A 14,945-nucleotide genomic window follows, 5' to 3' on the forward strand; every position below is an offset into this window, starting at 1 on the left:
GATGCCGTAGGGCTTCGTATAGACTTCAGGCAACACACCACTAACTGTGCCGGAGACTTTTCTCTTCAGATGGAGTTCGCCCTTTCCCCTGCGGACACCTCGCCGTACAATCTCTAAAGGGACCGCTCCAAGATTTTTGCGGCGCCGGGAGCCAGCCTTAAGGGCATTTAGCAGGGCCAGGTAAATGTTTCTGTTGCAGTCGTATTACTAAATACCAGAATAAGGCCCAAATGTACGCTGCTCCTGCAGTGGCAGCCTATGGCCTACGCTATAAGAAGGAACCGGCCACCCCGAGCGCAAAGAGGTAGAAGACACGCGCTCATGGCAGAACACCAGGAGCCCCTGAGTTCCCCAGAGATCACGCACTCGCCCCTGAGCGTTGCCTATAAACAACCGTGCAGTGCCCTAAGCCGCTGCTGCATGAGCTGCGACGTAAACAAAAGTTCAGTGGTCAATTCAAACCAAAAAGTCTCCCTCAACAGCGCAGTTAGGGATATCAGCGCAAGGAGGACTCTGCTGCTTGAAAACGTTGTTGACCCGCATGTCGCTGCTTCGAGCATAGGTCCTCTCTGCATTTTCACTCTGCCGCTTCGTTGACAGCAACTGTAACTGTGCCCATAGATGAAGCAGCATGAGCCACTGCAAAGTTTATTCACTGTCGCTGCTATACTTTTTACTGGGTTTTGGTTTAGGGGTTTTCAGTTTCAATCTAAGGCCATTTCGCTTCTTTTCCTTATGCTTCTTTTTCTTTGAAGGAGATTTCTTTCTCGTCTTCCTTTCGACACTACTTTGCCTTTCTCGAACTCGATCGCGATCCCGCTCTCCATCTATCAGCTTGTCTCGGCCTCTACACCTCGATCTGTCCCTGCTTCTGCTTCTGCTCCGGCTGCGACGCCGTTTGTGAGATGATACATACGCAGGGGACAGTGCCCTTCTGGGCTCTGTTACGCCGGTCCTGCCGCTGCTGCTGCTACTGCTACTGCTACTGCTGCTGCTACTGCTGCTGCTGCTTCGCACATATTTACTGCTTGGCTCGTCCTCCCCCCGACACTCTGTTTTACCATTAACTTTGTCGGCAATTGCTTCCTCCCTGGAGGCGCCGCCTGCGGCAGTGTGTTTGACATTCTCCTTGGCAGCAGCAGCAGCTCTGCAGTCCGCTACCCAGGCTCGGACCTCATCCGCTACTTTGTCAGCTATAGAAACACCTGGAAGTGTTGCAGCGAATACTAGCTGAAAGAATCACAACGCCGCAAACAGGCTTCACGAAATGGCGCGCTGAGGCCGTGAACTTACGTCTGTAGATACAAGAGATGAAGACAGGACTCAGCAAGAAGCCACACGTCGGAAGCCGCAGAAAAATACTGCAGGACCAGGCAGCTGGCACCCACAATGAACTACAGCGATAGCAAGAGCAAACAACCAGCAAAGATGCCTTACGACAATAAGCAACTGACCTTGAGTTCCGCCGCCTTTTGCGCACTCTCTTCGGCCATCTTTAAAAGCTCTTCGTCTTGCATGAGTTGATAGGAGCGGAGGTTCTCGAAGAAGAGACCAAAAGGCCGCCACAGGGTCCTCTGCTGCAACAGAGGGGCCTTTTTATAGAGAAGAGACACCTGAGCCTCCAGAGCCTTGCACTCCAGTGCGATCCGTTCCTGAGGAACGCACCGAGGAGACATTAAGGCAAGCAGGACGATGGCACTATCAAGAAGACGGCAGTATGTGTTGCGCTGCGTTTCTCGCGTTTCATTTTGGTCATACGGAGAGATGGCATGTAGTATTCCAAGTAGCGATTACATATTCAGCTATAATGAACCATTCAAAGTGCCAAGAAAGGGATCAAACAGCAGTTGCGAACAAATGTGGACATACGGTAGTCCGCCGTTTGAGTTCCGCTTCAGTGAGCTCGTGAGAGCAAGAGGCAACAAAAGTGCGCAGTCCTGCACAAGTGCACTACAAAAGCATGATTCTGCGTATCTGGCGACCAGTACCCGCTTGACTTTTAGAAACTTCCAAATTGCAAAATTTTGACAGCTGGGCACTCTGAAAGCTAGCAAAGAAGGTAAAGCTTCTTACGGTTTCTGGCGTCTGGATCTCTTCGAAAGATATCGGGCTCGCTTTCTTCGATAGACACCGTAGCTTCAAATGCATGCGCTGCTGCTGCGCCTGCCGCGGCTCCCTTCTGCTGCTGCTGCTGCTGTTCGTCAGGGTCTAATGTGTGAGGCAGCGCTGGCCGGATCTCTTCCATCCGTTCTTGCAAGTACTGCAGCTGAACCTGTACAACGGCAGAAGCGGAAAGCTGTAACTACCCTTCTGCAACCTTCTCCTTTAGGCCTCCTGCAGGGGGAGGAGGCCGCCCCTTGCTGTGGGGTTTCGCCTTCTTCCTCTGCTCCAGAGTCTCTACACGCAGCTGTTGCCGAAAAGAAACGTGTACATGGTAGAAGCTACAGCAGCGCTTTTTCCCCGTTTCCACTCAGACGGCCATGTGCCGCCAGCCCTAAACTCCAACCCGCATGACTTACCTGAAATCCAACATTAGGATAGACAGGCCGTTTGCGCGTGAGAAACTCTAAGGCATCTTCCATCCGTAGGCTTTTTCTGAAGAGCAAATATGCCAGGATAATGCATGCACTCCGGCTTATCCCCTTTGCGCAGTGTACCAGCACCCGGCCTCCTACTTTCTTCTCTCCTGCTGAGCATGCTGTCTCACTCCCTGCCGCAGGCGTGCTGCCGTCAGATTCAGCAGGACCTAGACTGTCTTCTGGGAAGGCGTAGCTGTTAATTATACAGTCCTTCTCTACAAAACAATGGTTCCTCCTGCGGCTTTGTAGCAGCCGCACGTTGTGTTGCGGTATCCCTGCTGCTGCTGCTGCTGCCGCTGCTGCCATTTGCTGCTCGTCTGGAGCATGAAGCCGGTAGTTCCTATCACCGAGGGCTTGATCTATGAAGTCAAAGCAAAGAGGAAACAGAGGCAGCACCAGCTCCTGAGGTGTATCGACAGCATGACAGCAGCAGTACACGAATCTATCAGGGTGCACCGCAAGGTACTGCACCAGCTGTTGCTGCTGCATCTGCTGCAGCACCCGCTGCTGCTGTTGCACCCTTGCTGGCTCCGTTTCAGGATTGCACTTTAGAATCTCCTTGCGCTGCTTCATTTGCTGCTGCAGTTGCTGCTGCAGCACAGAGGGTGAGGCTGCAGCATTGTGAAGGCAAAGTATGTGTGTAATGCCATGATGCTGCAACCAGCTGCCGCTCCTCGCCGCAGCAGCAGACCCAAGGAAGAGACCAGGGAGGACCTCATGTGCCGCTTGGCGCTGTTGAGAAGAAAAAGGAGAAAAATGAGAGAAGAATGAATATCCTGAAGCAACACCACCACTGCTGCCTGCCCCAACAGGGGCGGGACGGCTATCCATTCCAGCTGCTGCGGATGCCGCTACTACTGCAGTTTCTGCCAGTTCTCAGAAGTCCATGGAGCGTCGATGCGACTGAAACTCTTGATTCGCTGAGCAACGGGCAGTGCAGTTGCACACGAGTAAATCGGATGTTGAGACACTGTAGCGCGAAGGGCCAGCAGCCTCAGTTGGGGAGCCTGGAGTCGCAGCAGCAGGCCCTTTGGGAAAACTCGGGATCGCTTACTCAGTGCCGCTTCGACTGTGCAAGACTGCAGAGTGAAGTTCCTCCTCATTGCTGCTCGCAAGGGGGAGGGAACGGTTCGCCTTAGCAGCAGCTGTTGCTGCTGAGGCTGTAAAGCCTCGGAGAACCCTCACAAGGGGACCTGCCAGAAGTGAAAAGATGAGAAGGGAGATATCGTAGGGAACCACTAAAAGGGCGACTTCGAGCCAAACTGCCGGCACAAACGAAATGGGAAGCGAGGGCCTTGCGGTGAGGCACTGGCAACGGCGCGGCGAGTCAGTATGAAAAGGTGAGCGGCAGCCACTCAATCACCTAAAATGGGCTGCATCACCGCAAATGGGCACATGTGCTACGCCTGACTGAGACCCAGTACGTCCCCATGCGCTTAGAATGGTTCAAAAGCCACGCGCATGCACAATGCATGCAGAACACGGCCCCCTTATTGGCGACAGCGTAGTGTTGCAAACACCTCAGGACTCGCAGGAGTACCGCTTTTTGGAAAGGTAATGTGTTTTGCCTAACCCAGCTTATATGGAAGGAACTCTCACAGTCATGTACACATGCTGGAGCTAGTGCGATTGCATGAGCAGCACCGCCTCGACCCCTCATGAGTAACTGCATGAGTTTATAGCTTTGTCTACATACGGTCACAATGGGATATATTTGACGCAGTATCTACATTCGTGCTGCATTTCAAATATAAATCAGTTAGAGCAGCCAATAGAAAATGAAATCAATGCATGATGTGGGATCAGGCGCTGCTGCTACTCCTGATGCAGCGGCAGCACCTGAAACACCAGTGCCCCTCCCGGTAGGACGAACCGTTGAGTCGGGTACATTGCCAATACGACGACATTTCAGTAGCAGCAGCAGTAGTAGTAGCACAAGTGGCGCCTCTGTTGCCTCTCAGTGGGCAGCCGCACCAGTGGTTTCAGGTTCTGGAGAGGAGGACGCTTCTGGGGGGCCCCCTGCCCTGTTTTCTGCCCTGACACCCCAGATGCCCCTCGTCAGTATACTGCACTCGCGTGCCTCAGATATACTGCAGCAGCGGCAACACAAAATGGCGGAACAAGGCATGCAGAAGGCCCCAATCGGAGGGTTTTCAGGGCGCATGGGAGGTGAGAAGTTAAAATATTAACAAATGACACTATGCAGATCTCATGACTTCGGAACAACGGAGAGCCACCAATGTTGTGTGGCCACTTTCTCTGTAACTATCATAGCCTGGGGCTCTTTGCATGCGTCCCCGTACGCATCCGTGTCTTCCATTTGGCTCTCTGCCGTGCTTTTCCTCCCTGTCCTTTTGCTCGCTCTCTTTTCCAGTCTGCCTGGGCACGCCACTCGCCGCTTCCCTTTGTGCGGTCACTCCCGCAGTCGCTGTGTTTACTCTGCCCCGCACTCTTGCCGTCTGAAGCTTTCCCTGATTATATTATTTAGCGCCGGAGTGCGTTTGTACGTCCCCCTTTGTTAAAGCGTGAGAGCGTCGTCTCCCTGAGCGTCTTCTGTTCCCGCAGTGTCAAACCAGAGTCGATTCAGGGATCTGACTGCCGGAAACAAAAGCAGGGGAGATCCCTTCAGGCAAATTACACCGGAAGAGGTATTTATACATATATATATGTATGTAGATATAGCAAATAAGCATTAACATATGTAGGTATCGAGTTTAATGCTCTGTCGATATTTTGGTCTAGCGATTTGTTTCCATCCATGTGGGCAGCTGCCTTGCACTGTCTCTTCTCTCTGCTCTCCTTGCAGCTAAGTGCGCACCACAGTCGGAGCGACTGTTGGGTGGCCTTAGAGGGCGTCGTGTATGACATATCCTCCTACCTCCGCTTTCATCCAGGGGGCTCTCAAGTACTCCTGGGGGTAGCGGGGAGAGAGGCGTACTCCGAATTCGTTAAATACCACCCCTGGGTCAATTATAGGTTTATTTTAGAGAACTGCAGAGTAGGAATTTTGACCACAAACGCATCTGCCAAGAGCACTGAGGCCCACCTTCTTCCAGGGTTCGCTCAACCATCAAGCAAACCCCAAAGGCGCTGCAAGGACCCCCTCCGAATCGCGCTTGAGCAGCCTGGAGGCGAAACTCCCAAGGGGCTACTTTTGCCCACCCCCGAAGGCTGCGATGAGGCTGAGGAGGGGTCACCTAGGACTCCGCAGTTTGGAGACCTTTAAACCCGTGATTATTAGTATTATGTATAAATGCAGTTTCGTTTCTGTGCTACGCACAGAGGGGCATCGAATGCAAGTATACAAGCACTCAGGGCACAAGCCTGCACTAGAAGGAAAAATTGAAAGAGCCGCTAAGAGTCCAATGCTAAGACAATAATGCAGGAGTATTCCAATGCCATGTAACGCCAAGCGCTTGAGCTACAGAATCTGGCAAAAGTCTGCTGAATGCCACCCATCCAGGTCCTGTGCGCGGCGTAGCTCGCTCGCTCGCTCAACAGATTCCTAGCTGTTTATTCAGCGACTTGGCATGCAAACTTGCTTCTTCCCTGGTGAGATGCCGCCCTACTGGGCATTTCTACCTCTTGCGCCTCCTAGGCTTCCCGACTTGGCTCTTTTTCAGGTTTTTAATTCTCTTCTTGAGGTTCGCTGCTTTATCCCGCACACTAAGCTGCTTTTTTTCCCTGAGGCGGCGGCTCTGAATGGATGCGCGCAACAACAGAAGTACACTCCTTTAAAGTGGGGTACGGGCATTGATAGAGAAAAGGGATGCAAAAAAGGAGACATTCTGCATCAATGGTGCAACAAAGTTGTCTTATCACCTGTTGGATCATAAGCAAGGGTTTCCTTCTGTCTTTGACGTGCTGAGGCGTTGAGCCCTTTTTGTTTTCAGTATCTTGCTGCCACTTTTTGCCACCTAGTTTCTTCTGCTGCAGCTTCTCCTCGCGTTCCCGGGCCCGCTCTCTCGCCCTGCGCCGCTTGCGGCCCGCAATACCTTCCAGGTCTCGCTCTGACACAAACCCATCCTGAGAAAGTAACACAACCCCACCCACAAACACATATACACCCTAGTGTTCCGACTAGGCCGTGGCATGAAGTGCAGGTGATGGGGAGGCCGTACAGTACAAAGACTGTTTAAAATAGGAATAATTCGGCATGCACAAGCAAGCGTAGTACGCGTTGACGATGATAATGAGCAAGCCCAAGGACACATGTACATAGATCTAAAAACAAACTGATGTGCAAACAGATGTACATGCATTTGTGTATGTTGCGAAGTTTCTCAACAAAAAAAACACACATCAAAGACATGAGCGCCCCTTACCTCCTGACGGTGTCCCTCAGTTTCATCCTCGCTGTCTTCGCTGTCACTGCTGCTATCACTGCTATTTGCAGCTTGGCTATCCATGTCTTCTTCCGCAGTAAGTAACTTGAGCAGCTTCAGATCCCTCTCCGAGTCAACTTGAAGGCCCCCCTTCTTCCGCGACCCTCCTCTGACCTGCTGTGCCAAGTGCTTTGCTCTCAACAAACGCAGAGCTGCAAAGTCTGCATCAGTTAGCAAACGTGCACCACCCTCTGGAACGTGATCCGCTTCTGCTTGCACTTCTGAAATCTCCTCCTTAGTTGCTGCGTCTCCTGCCGCTGTTTGAAGGCGGCGTTTCTTCTTTGGTGGCTGCCCTCCTTCGGTTGCTTCCTGTGTTGATTGTTGCTCTATTTCTATTTTTTCCTTGTCTATCTCTTCTCCATGTGCATCTTCGTCTGGCTGGCTGTCCTCAGCTTCACTGTCTTCTTCGTATTCGTCTGTCTCTTCTGCTTCATCTGCCCCTTCATCTGTCTCTTCACCATCTGTCTCCCCCTCTGTCTCGCTGCCCTGGGCGTCATCGTCTCCTTCCTCGCCCTCACTCTCACCCTCATCAGTCTCTTCCTCCTCTTCCTCTTCCTCCTCTTCCTCTTCCTCCTCTGCACCCCGCAATGCCCTCTGCAGCTCCTCCTTGGAACGCCTTTTTAGAGCCTCCAGCTGCGGCAGTAGACTGAGGGTCGTCGAGGTGGTGAGGGCCCCAAACTCCAGGGGGCCCCCCTGAGAACACACGTCACAAAGCCTGACAGTGTAGCTGCCCCCTTAGATTATCATCAGGGCTTTTACAAGATGCTTACACCAAAGTCGCAGTAACGCTGAGAGACAGAGAGCCATTAAGAGAAACGTCGAGAAAAAAGGCGTCGAATTGTGGAGGCGGCAAGGACGCGAATGAGAGAGGCTACCAAAGAACGGTCAACAAAAAGGAGCTTTCTCTCACTGTGTTTCGTTGTAGCTGTATGGCAGCTTCCTTGCCCAGGAAGGCTTTTGGAAGCATTGTCGGGCATACTTCCCTAAAGACATTCAAAAGGCCCCTAGCAGCCGCAGACACGCTTTTGCTGCTCTTGTGCTTAGTGTATTGTAGCAAGTCTCCGAGCAGCTCGGCCGTCATGCATTGCGGATTTCTGCTGCAGATCTCCATTATCTGCGCCATAGACACGCCCTAGCCCGTACGCCTTGTGGCCTCAACCTTCAATCTAAGATGACTACGATTTGAGGATCTGACTGTGCCACGGGCCAGGATTCGCTGTTGGTAAGACGCATATTGCGGAAAATGTTGGAGATGCACCCGCCAGATAGTGTGCGAGAATGTAGTTACAGGCTTAGGCCGTACAGGTATGGAGGACTTACAGCGTTGAGGCCCAGTGTGATTACCTCCTCTCCCCGCGTGTCGTTCACGAAGTTGTCTGCAATCGTTTTGACGAGGGGCAAGACTTCTTGGGGAGGAACTCCGGCATGAACAGCGTTGGCAGAGACCGCGAGAAGTGCAGGGACCAGCCGTTGCGTGGGATTCATGTACCTCTGTAAGTAGGGGTAGAGGTTGAACAACAACACCTTGTGATGCGAAATTAGACGGGACAATAAATTGAGGAAGACAACACGCGTGCCAAAGCTTTCGCGCTGCTGACGCACGCGGGCTGTAGACGAACAAATAGAAACACGCAAAAGCAGCCCATAGTCCGACCTCAAAAGCCAGGACTTACTGCATTCTCCACCCATGAAACATAGCAAAGAGCTTTACTTTTCTGAAAAGGCCAGAGCCAGCAGCTGTCTGTGCCTCCCATTTGATGACAAAGTACACGCCGAAACCAGGAGCCTAAGCGCAACGCGTGATCAGGAGATTCCACCCTAAACCTTAAACCCTGAACCCCATTAATTATTACCAAAAAGCTTTTCTGCGAAGGAATGGGGGTCGTAAATGAGATCCAAGATGGCGGTAGAGGCCGTAGTTCCCCACTGCTCGCGCTGTTCCTCAATTCGTTGCTGCTTTCGCACCAGACGCTTCTGCAAGCGTTGCTGCAGCAGCAACCAGAAGACATAGCATTGCAACATGCGCAGCGTACCAGAGGGGCCAGAAATGCATACCAAGCCCGTTTACATCCAAAGGAAAACTGAGCGCAACCATAGAAATCTTTCAAGAGTGTGAGGGAAATCCAAGCAAATCGTGAATCGCTTCAACGCGATAGGCCTCCACAGCGTATGCCTTTGTAGATTACGTAGGCACCAGCAAAAGCAACCGCAAGGGAATCAAACGGGGAGTGCCAGGCATTAGGACAGCGCTTTACTTCTCGGCACTTTGTGCTTTCAGCGCAAAAAGCTTCCAATGTAGAGCTCGAGTGATACAGCAGACCCGTTCAGTGAGCACATGGAGCCTAAGGCATGCCGATACCCCTCAAAGCATCACGCGCCCTCCCCCCCCACGAAGGCTTCCCACCTTTTGCTTTTTCAGCTTCCGTTTGGCCGCAAGCGACTTCTTCGAGTGCAGGGCGCTGTGCTGCTGTAGCTCTGCCGCTGCGGCTGCTGCCACTGCCTCCTCACCCTCTTCTTCCTCTGCCTGGACGGAATAGTTCGCTTGGGTTGCTGCGGCCTGCGAAGCAGCAGCGTACCAGCGGAATCACTTGCTCTGGTAAACACTCAAAGAGCCTCCCTGACGAGCACAAATCGCTGCCACTGGTGAGAACCTCCACCCAGAAGGCGCTACAGGCCCTCGCGGAGAGCGTCTAGTGGGGCCCTGGGGCCATGCGTCTGCTTAGCCATAGGATGAGGCTGTAGCTTCGCTTTTGCCCGGCCCAACCACATCCAGTGGCTAGCTCAAGAGAATGGTGGCTAGTACACTGCCAGCTTGGGGATACCTGAATCTCGCCCAGGAGGAATAGAGCCCCACTAGAGGCGAGTTTGGCGTCCGGTGCAAGGGTCGCCCCGACCACTGCGTTGACAACCTTGGCAGCGAAGTCGCTGTTGCGCGTCTGTGGCTTGAGGCTGAGGTGACGGTACACCTGAAATAAGCAGCAGAGTGCGAGCCGGGCTGCAACGGGAGAGGAACCGCTCTTCAGAAGCGCGAAAAGACGATTCAACAGCAAGCCCCGAGCCTGCGAGAGCATCACCGAAACGACAGAAAAACACCAAACATACAGCCACAGAGTCCCCTACTTTCAGATGCACGGCCACTGCAAACACAACTTATGAAACTTTCCTACAACAAATCTTCTGGTCCTGTCTTAGGATCCGCTAATGGTCCTGCAGACCTAGACAGCCATCGCCTCTGAAATCAAGCCCCACTTGGTTGCTATTCGTTGAACCGAAGACTTTCGCGACGTCCTTAACGACAAAGGCCATGAGACGTTGCCGCACAAACTTGTCTTTTAGACACAGAAGAGCCAGGGACTGTTGCAAGAGCTCCTCGCAGCTCAGCTGCAAAGACGCCAGACACCCTAAACCACAAATCTACTCATGAGGATACGCCTGTAGGTGGCGGCTGCTCTGGAGATGCCGGGCTACATTTGCGGAAGAAGGGTGCTGCTGTATAATTCAAACGCAGTGAGGGCCTTCTCTCGGCACTACCACAGGCGTTGAAGTTTTGTTTTGAGGGACTTTGCTTTTCGCAGTACCATCTTTTTACTCCGCAGAAGAAGAACAGCATTGAGCAGTGCATGGCGCGTTGTCGGGTGCAGCTCGGCGCTGCTAAGGAGCTGCTGCATCGCCTCCTTCAATTCCACGGATGGCGAAGGGCCCCCGTCGAGGGGGCCCTGGATGGAGGATGTTGCCTCAGGACCAAAGGCGTCGGACACCAAGGCTCTCTCTGAATTCCCCAAAGTCTCTGCATCTCCAGAAGCCCACGAATCGGCTGCCTCTGCGCTGTAGCAGGGGGCAGTCTGCAGGAGCCACACAGCGAACTAGCGAGCGCAGGTCCGAGGCTTCCTGCTCGTGAAGCATCTCCGGGAGGGCATTTTGCAAAGATCCAGACAACGCTGCATTTACAAGAAGAACGGGCTTAACGGTTTTGGCTTGAGGCTTTAGACCAAGAGATCGGGACTTACGTGTGCAAGGAACATGGCGAGGCTCTGGAGTTTTCTGGTTGGTCGGTAAGGCTGCTCTTTCAGCGCGACCAAGAGGCCTCTGAAGTTTGAGAGCTGCAGAAGAAACTCCTCGCGATACGCCTCAGGATCGCGCTTTATCTTGTTCTGCAGCAAACACCCGTAAACACTGGGGCCCTAGTTCTAGGCCCACGCGCGAAAGGGGAGGGCATGGGCCTAAGGTTATACAGCAGGATTGGATTAAATGGAGAAGGCAGCCAAAGAAAAGTGTGGCATGGCAATAAGTGCACGAAGGCGAGAGCGCGACGTCCAGCAGACCGCAAGGCAGGTTTGGCCAACCCTCGCGCTTGATCGCAGCTTCCGATCTGTGTCGCGTGGGAAGGCTAGGCTTGCCTGCAGGAGAGCCAAAGACATGACGGCGTCTTCCTGATCCTCGTTGAGGCCCCCCATCTTATCTACAAGCCGCTGAGCCTGACTGGGTGCCTGCAAGGCTTGCAAGTTTCGGAGCGCCCTAAGAATCCGCGGGGAAAGGGAGCTCAGCAAACGCCCCTGCGCCTCTTATCGCACCCAGAAAATTGTCTGTAGACTGAAGTTGCAGCTTTTCAGCAGTTTCCGCAGAGTACGCAAAGGAAGATAGCGGAAGGCGGCGAGGGACACCTCAGCCCCGCACAGCGAGACTCAAAGCGTGCAGTCCACGGCTGTGCCGGAGGAAAACCTTGTCTGTTTTGACCTATTTGGATGGAACCAGGCTTAGAGCTCGTCCTGCGGCACTGCTTGCGCAAGATGCTCCTGCAGAAGCAGCGATGAGGCACCTGAAGGTCCAAGGGCCTCCCTCCTCCCGCGGCCATACGGGGGGTTGGGGGGCATGCAGCGATGAGGTACCGAGAACCACCCAGCAAGGAAGCAGCGATTAGAGCGGCTCTTCTGAACCTTCCTGCTTATTCATGGGCAGTTTGGACTTCTTAAGGCCACGCAGGCTCCGAAAAGTCACGATATCTTCACCGGCAGCCCGTTCCTTTTCCTTCAGCGGGGGGCACTGAACAACGCGCTTCCCGCCACAAACCGCCGCTGCCTCACCCTGAGGCGATCACGAATCCGAGGTGCTGTGCCGTACAAAAAATCAGCGAAGGCAGATTTCACAGCCTCAAGGCTTCCGAGCCTGCCAGCCTGCCTCCTAGTCCCCAACCCCGAATTTCCGGCAGGATGGACGCGGAGGAAATCTCCCTGGGATTTATGACGGCCGAGCGGAGGGTTCCTCGATGGTTTTTCCCATCGAAGGTAGGAGGCCTCCCCACATGGCAGGCAGGCCCTCCTCCCGCCAATTTGTTTTGTACCGTCTGTTCGCCTCAAGTCCCTCTCACGCTGCTCGTTCAGGTACGCAGGCAAGGCGCAGCAGGGTGCTCCACGCTTTCTTTCGCTCGGTAGTTATGATTGCATGCGGCTATTCTGACTGTAATTCGGCTCTAATTGCCCGGCCGTTTGTGCGTGGTGCTGCTCTCGTCTTGTTAAGTGCCCGCGTGGCCTTGGGTGCTTCAGCGTGTCTAGCTGTTGTTGCACGTTCTGCGCTACCTGCAGGGAGCTTTTAGTGTTGTTTTGAAAATCTTTCTCAGTGGACCTCTATTCTATTGCTAGGGCTCCTGCGTTTATCTCTCTCTCTCTCTCTCAGATTTACGCGCCTGTTGATGGGCTTGTGGCTTCTTTTCACCGATCCCTCTACGTATTTTGCTGCCTCTCTTGCGGGGGGCACTTCCGTGCGGTGTCTTCGCACCTCCCACGAGAAAATGACGAATACCCGAGCTTCGCACTCTCCAACTTCTTTGCGTCCAAAAAAGAGTTTTGGCGGCTGTGGCAGCAGCAGCAGCTGGAGCAAAAGGTGAATACTTGCAACAACAATAGCAGCAGCACCTCAGACACATCTGCTACAGCTGCCATAATGGCGCCTTCAAGGGGGACTTCAGGAGATACGCACGGGCAAGCGCAGACAATTGATGAGGCAACCAAGGCGGCAGTAATAAGGCTGCTGCAGCGGGGTGAGAGACTCCGCCAGGTGTGCTGTTGCCCGGTATGCGGGCTCAGTGGTGGAGATGTCGTTTCCGAGACAGAACATGCAGCTGCTGTCGAACTGCTGCAGCAGCAGCTACTCCGAAACGAAAGGAGGCTGCAGGTGTTGTTGCGGCAACAGCAGGAGGAGGCAGCCGAAGCAGCGGAAAGTGACGAGGAGACAGATCCTTCGGGAGTTGTCGATCTGGACTCGACAGAGTTCGAATTCGAGGACACGGAGGCAGATCAGCGAGGGCTGCTGCTCTTGGATGGAGTTCATATTAAAGGTGTGTGCCTTTTTTTTTGCTTCATATAAATCCTAACCTCTAGGGATCAGTGCCAACTCGGGACAAGAGTTTTTGGTCATAGAACGTCTCGTTCAAAATTGAGGACGGCTGTCCTTTACCTTCCTTTTGCAGATGCTCGTTCCTGAGGGCCTATGCAGGCTTCCTCCCTTGACGAGCACACATCACTGCGTGCGCTGCCGTCTAGGATTTGGTTTTGTAAGCGCTCGTGTTTGGGGTGATTGCTCCGTGCGTGCAGCTGGTCGAGTGCTGCATCCGCGGTGCCTGAAGAGACTGAAGTTCGGTTCTGTATTTGTTGCCTTCCCGGAGTTTCCCCTGTCCGCTGAGACGGAGGAGCTGGGAAATAAGGAATCCTCAGCGAACGAAACTCTGGAAGCTGCTCTAGAGAGGCTTGGACTGGCAGGAGATAACGAACCCCTTTCTCACGAGGAAGAGCTTCTCAAGCAATACCAACAAACCATCAAAGAGACACCGGGTAAGCCTGAATCAAAATCAGACCGACCCCTATAGCGCAGTGTAGAGCCACCCGGGGAGGCCATGCTTCCGTGTTCCACGGGCATCTCGGAGTTGAAACCGTTGCACCAGCTATGCAGGAGAAAAGGGGTTTTCAATAAGGTGAATGCTTTTGTGATGGAATCTGCATTCGTTAAAAAGAGAGGCACCCTCTGGAATTGAAGCCTTTGTCCCGATGGTATACCCAATACAGAGGTTTTGCTTTATCCCCCATTTGCTCTTTGTTTCGGTTTCTCTCGTTTGGCGTTTGTGCGCGTCTCGGCAGTATTCCACCCTGGCTTTTGCTTCCCCGATTGCATGCGGGGTTCGCGCTGCGTCTCGTTGATTTGCTTGGTTGCTGGGGTTTACCTGCCTGCAGAGGCTGACCTGGATGAGTCGGAGACGGATGCTTTTGAGGAAATCTACCAGCAGCACACTTCGCAGGATCCTCAGTTGGAAGTTTTTCTTAAGCGTTGCGGAAGGCCTCATCAAAAAGGCCACGTCGTCCGGTATGCCCAGGGGGGCACCCCCCTATGGCCGTTCTCCAAGGGGCAGATAAAGCCAGCAGAGGTGCCTCCCTGCGCATGCGGAGCTAAGAGACAGTTTGAATTTCAAGTCAGTTAGTATGGGCAAAACATCCTGCCTCCCCTAGCGACCAACCGGTGGCTATGTGGTGCGGCAGTCGGGTTTGGTACTGTTGGTGACTTTTTCTGTCTCTGACCCCCTTTGATGTCTCGCTCGTTTTGGTGTTGGGGTCGAATCCTTAGCCAATGCTACAGAATGCATGTACATACATTTCTTATGTTGCCCCTACCCGCGTTTCGCCGTAGGCTTCCTCCGGTTTGTGTGTGCGTACCGGCTTGCCCCTATCATCTGTTCTGTTTCCTCTCTTTTATTTGATGAGGATCAATATTAGCTGTCCCCTTCTGCTATCTTCTCAGGTTCAGCCTCACCTGATCTCTCAATTAGCGGAGCGGGTTGGTCTGCACGACCCTGCCGGTGTTGCATCTGTGGAGCGCCTTTCTTTTGGCCTTGTAGCGGTCTACAGTTGTTCAGCACATTGCTCTTCCCTGTCTACCCTCCCCCGAGGGTACAGAGAAGAATTCGTATATGCACAGCCGGACCCCTTTTATGGATGAG

The 14,945-nt window shown here is 53.3% G+C and overlaps 4 protein-coding genes across 4 annotated transcripts; 2 read left to right on the forward strand and 2 right to left on the reverse strand.

Annotated features, from left to right (window-relative positions):
• Positions 1-648: 648 nt before the first annotated feature.
• Positions 649-3,410, reverse strand: LOC34618085. Its single transcript, XM_026334949.1, has 5 exons — positions 2,520-3,410; positions 2,074-2,272; positions 1,894-1,937; positions 1,455-1,619; positions 649-1,230 (listed from the first exon to the last, which is right to left on the reverse strand). The coding sequence occupies exons 1-5, from the start codon at positions 3,408-3,410 to the stop codon at positions 649-651; spliced, it is 1,881 nt and encodes a 626-aa protein (XP_026190734.1).
• Positions 3,411-4,357: 947 nt separating this feature from the next.
• LOC34618083 lies at positions 4,358-5,805 on the forward strand. The gene is made up of 3 exons (XM_026334950.1): positions 4,358-4,748; positions 5,145-5,227; positions 5,386-5,805. The coding sequence occupies exons 1-3, from the start codon at positions 4,358-4,360 to the stop codon at positions 5,803-5,805; spliced, it is 894 nt and encodes a 297-aa protein (XP_026190735.1).
• A 352-nt stretch (positions 5,806-6,157) lies between these two features.
• On the reverse strand, positions 6,158-11,418 carry LOC34618082 (protein SDA1 homolog). Its single transcript, XM_026334928.1, has 12 exons — positions 11,362-11,418; positions 10,972-11,115; positions 10,543-10,806; positions 10,214-10,345; positions 9,787-10,023; positions 9,369-9,521; positions 8,818-8,950; positions 8,285-8,571; positions 7,875-8,078; positions 6,896-7,657; positions 6,402-6,605; positions 6,158-6,277 (listed from the first exon to the last, which is right to left on the reverse strand). The coding sequence occupies exons 1-12, from the start codon at positions 11,416-11,418 to the stop codon at positions 6,158-6,160; spliced, it is 2,697 nt and encodes an 898-aa protein (XP_026190713.1).
• Positions 11,419-12,171: 753 nt separating this feature from the next.
• Positions 12,172-14,944, forward strand: LOC34618080. The gene is made up of 5 exons (XM_026334930.1): positions 12,172-12,342; positions 12,635-13,295; positions 13,552-13,788; positions 14,185-14,420; positions 14,747-14,944. The coding sequence occupies exons 1-5, from the start codon at positions 12,172-12,174 to the stop codon at positions 14,942-14,944; spliced, it is 1,503 nt and encodes a 500-aa protein (XP_026190715.1).
• Position 14,945: the final 1 nt, after the last annotated feature.

The sequence above is a fragment of the Cyclospora cayetanensis genome, unplaced genomic scaffold (assembly GCF_002999335.1).
Source record: "Cyclospora cayetanensis isolate NF1_C8 unplaced genomic scaffold, CcayRef3 CcayRef3_contig_54, whole genome shotgun sequence".
Taxonomy (NCBI): Eukaryota; Apicomplexa; class Conoidasida; order Eucoccidiorida; family Eimeriidae; genus Cyclospora; species Cyclospora cayetanensis.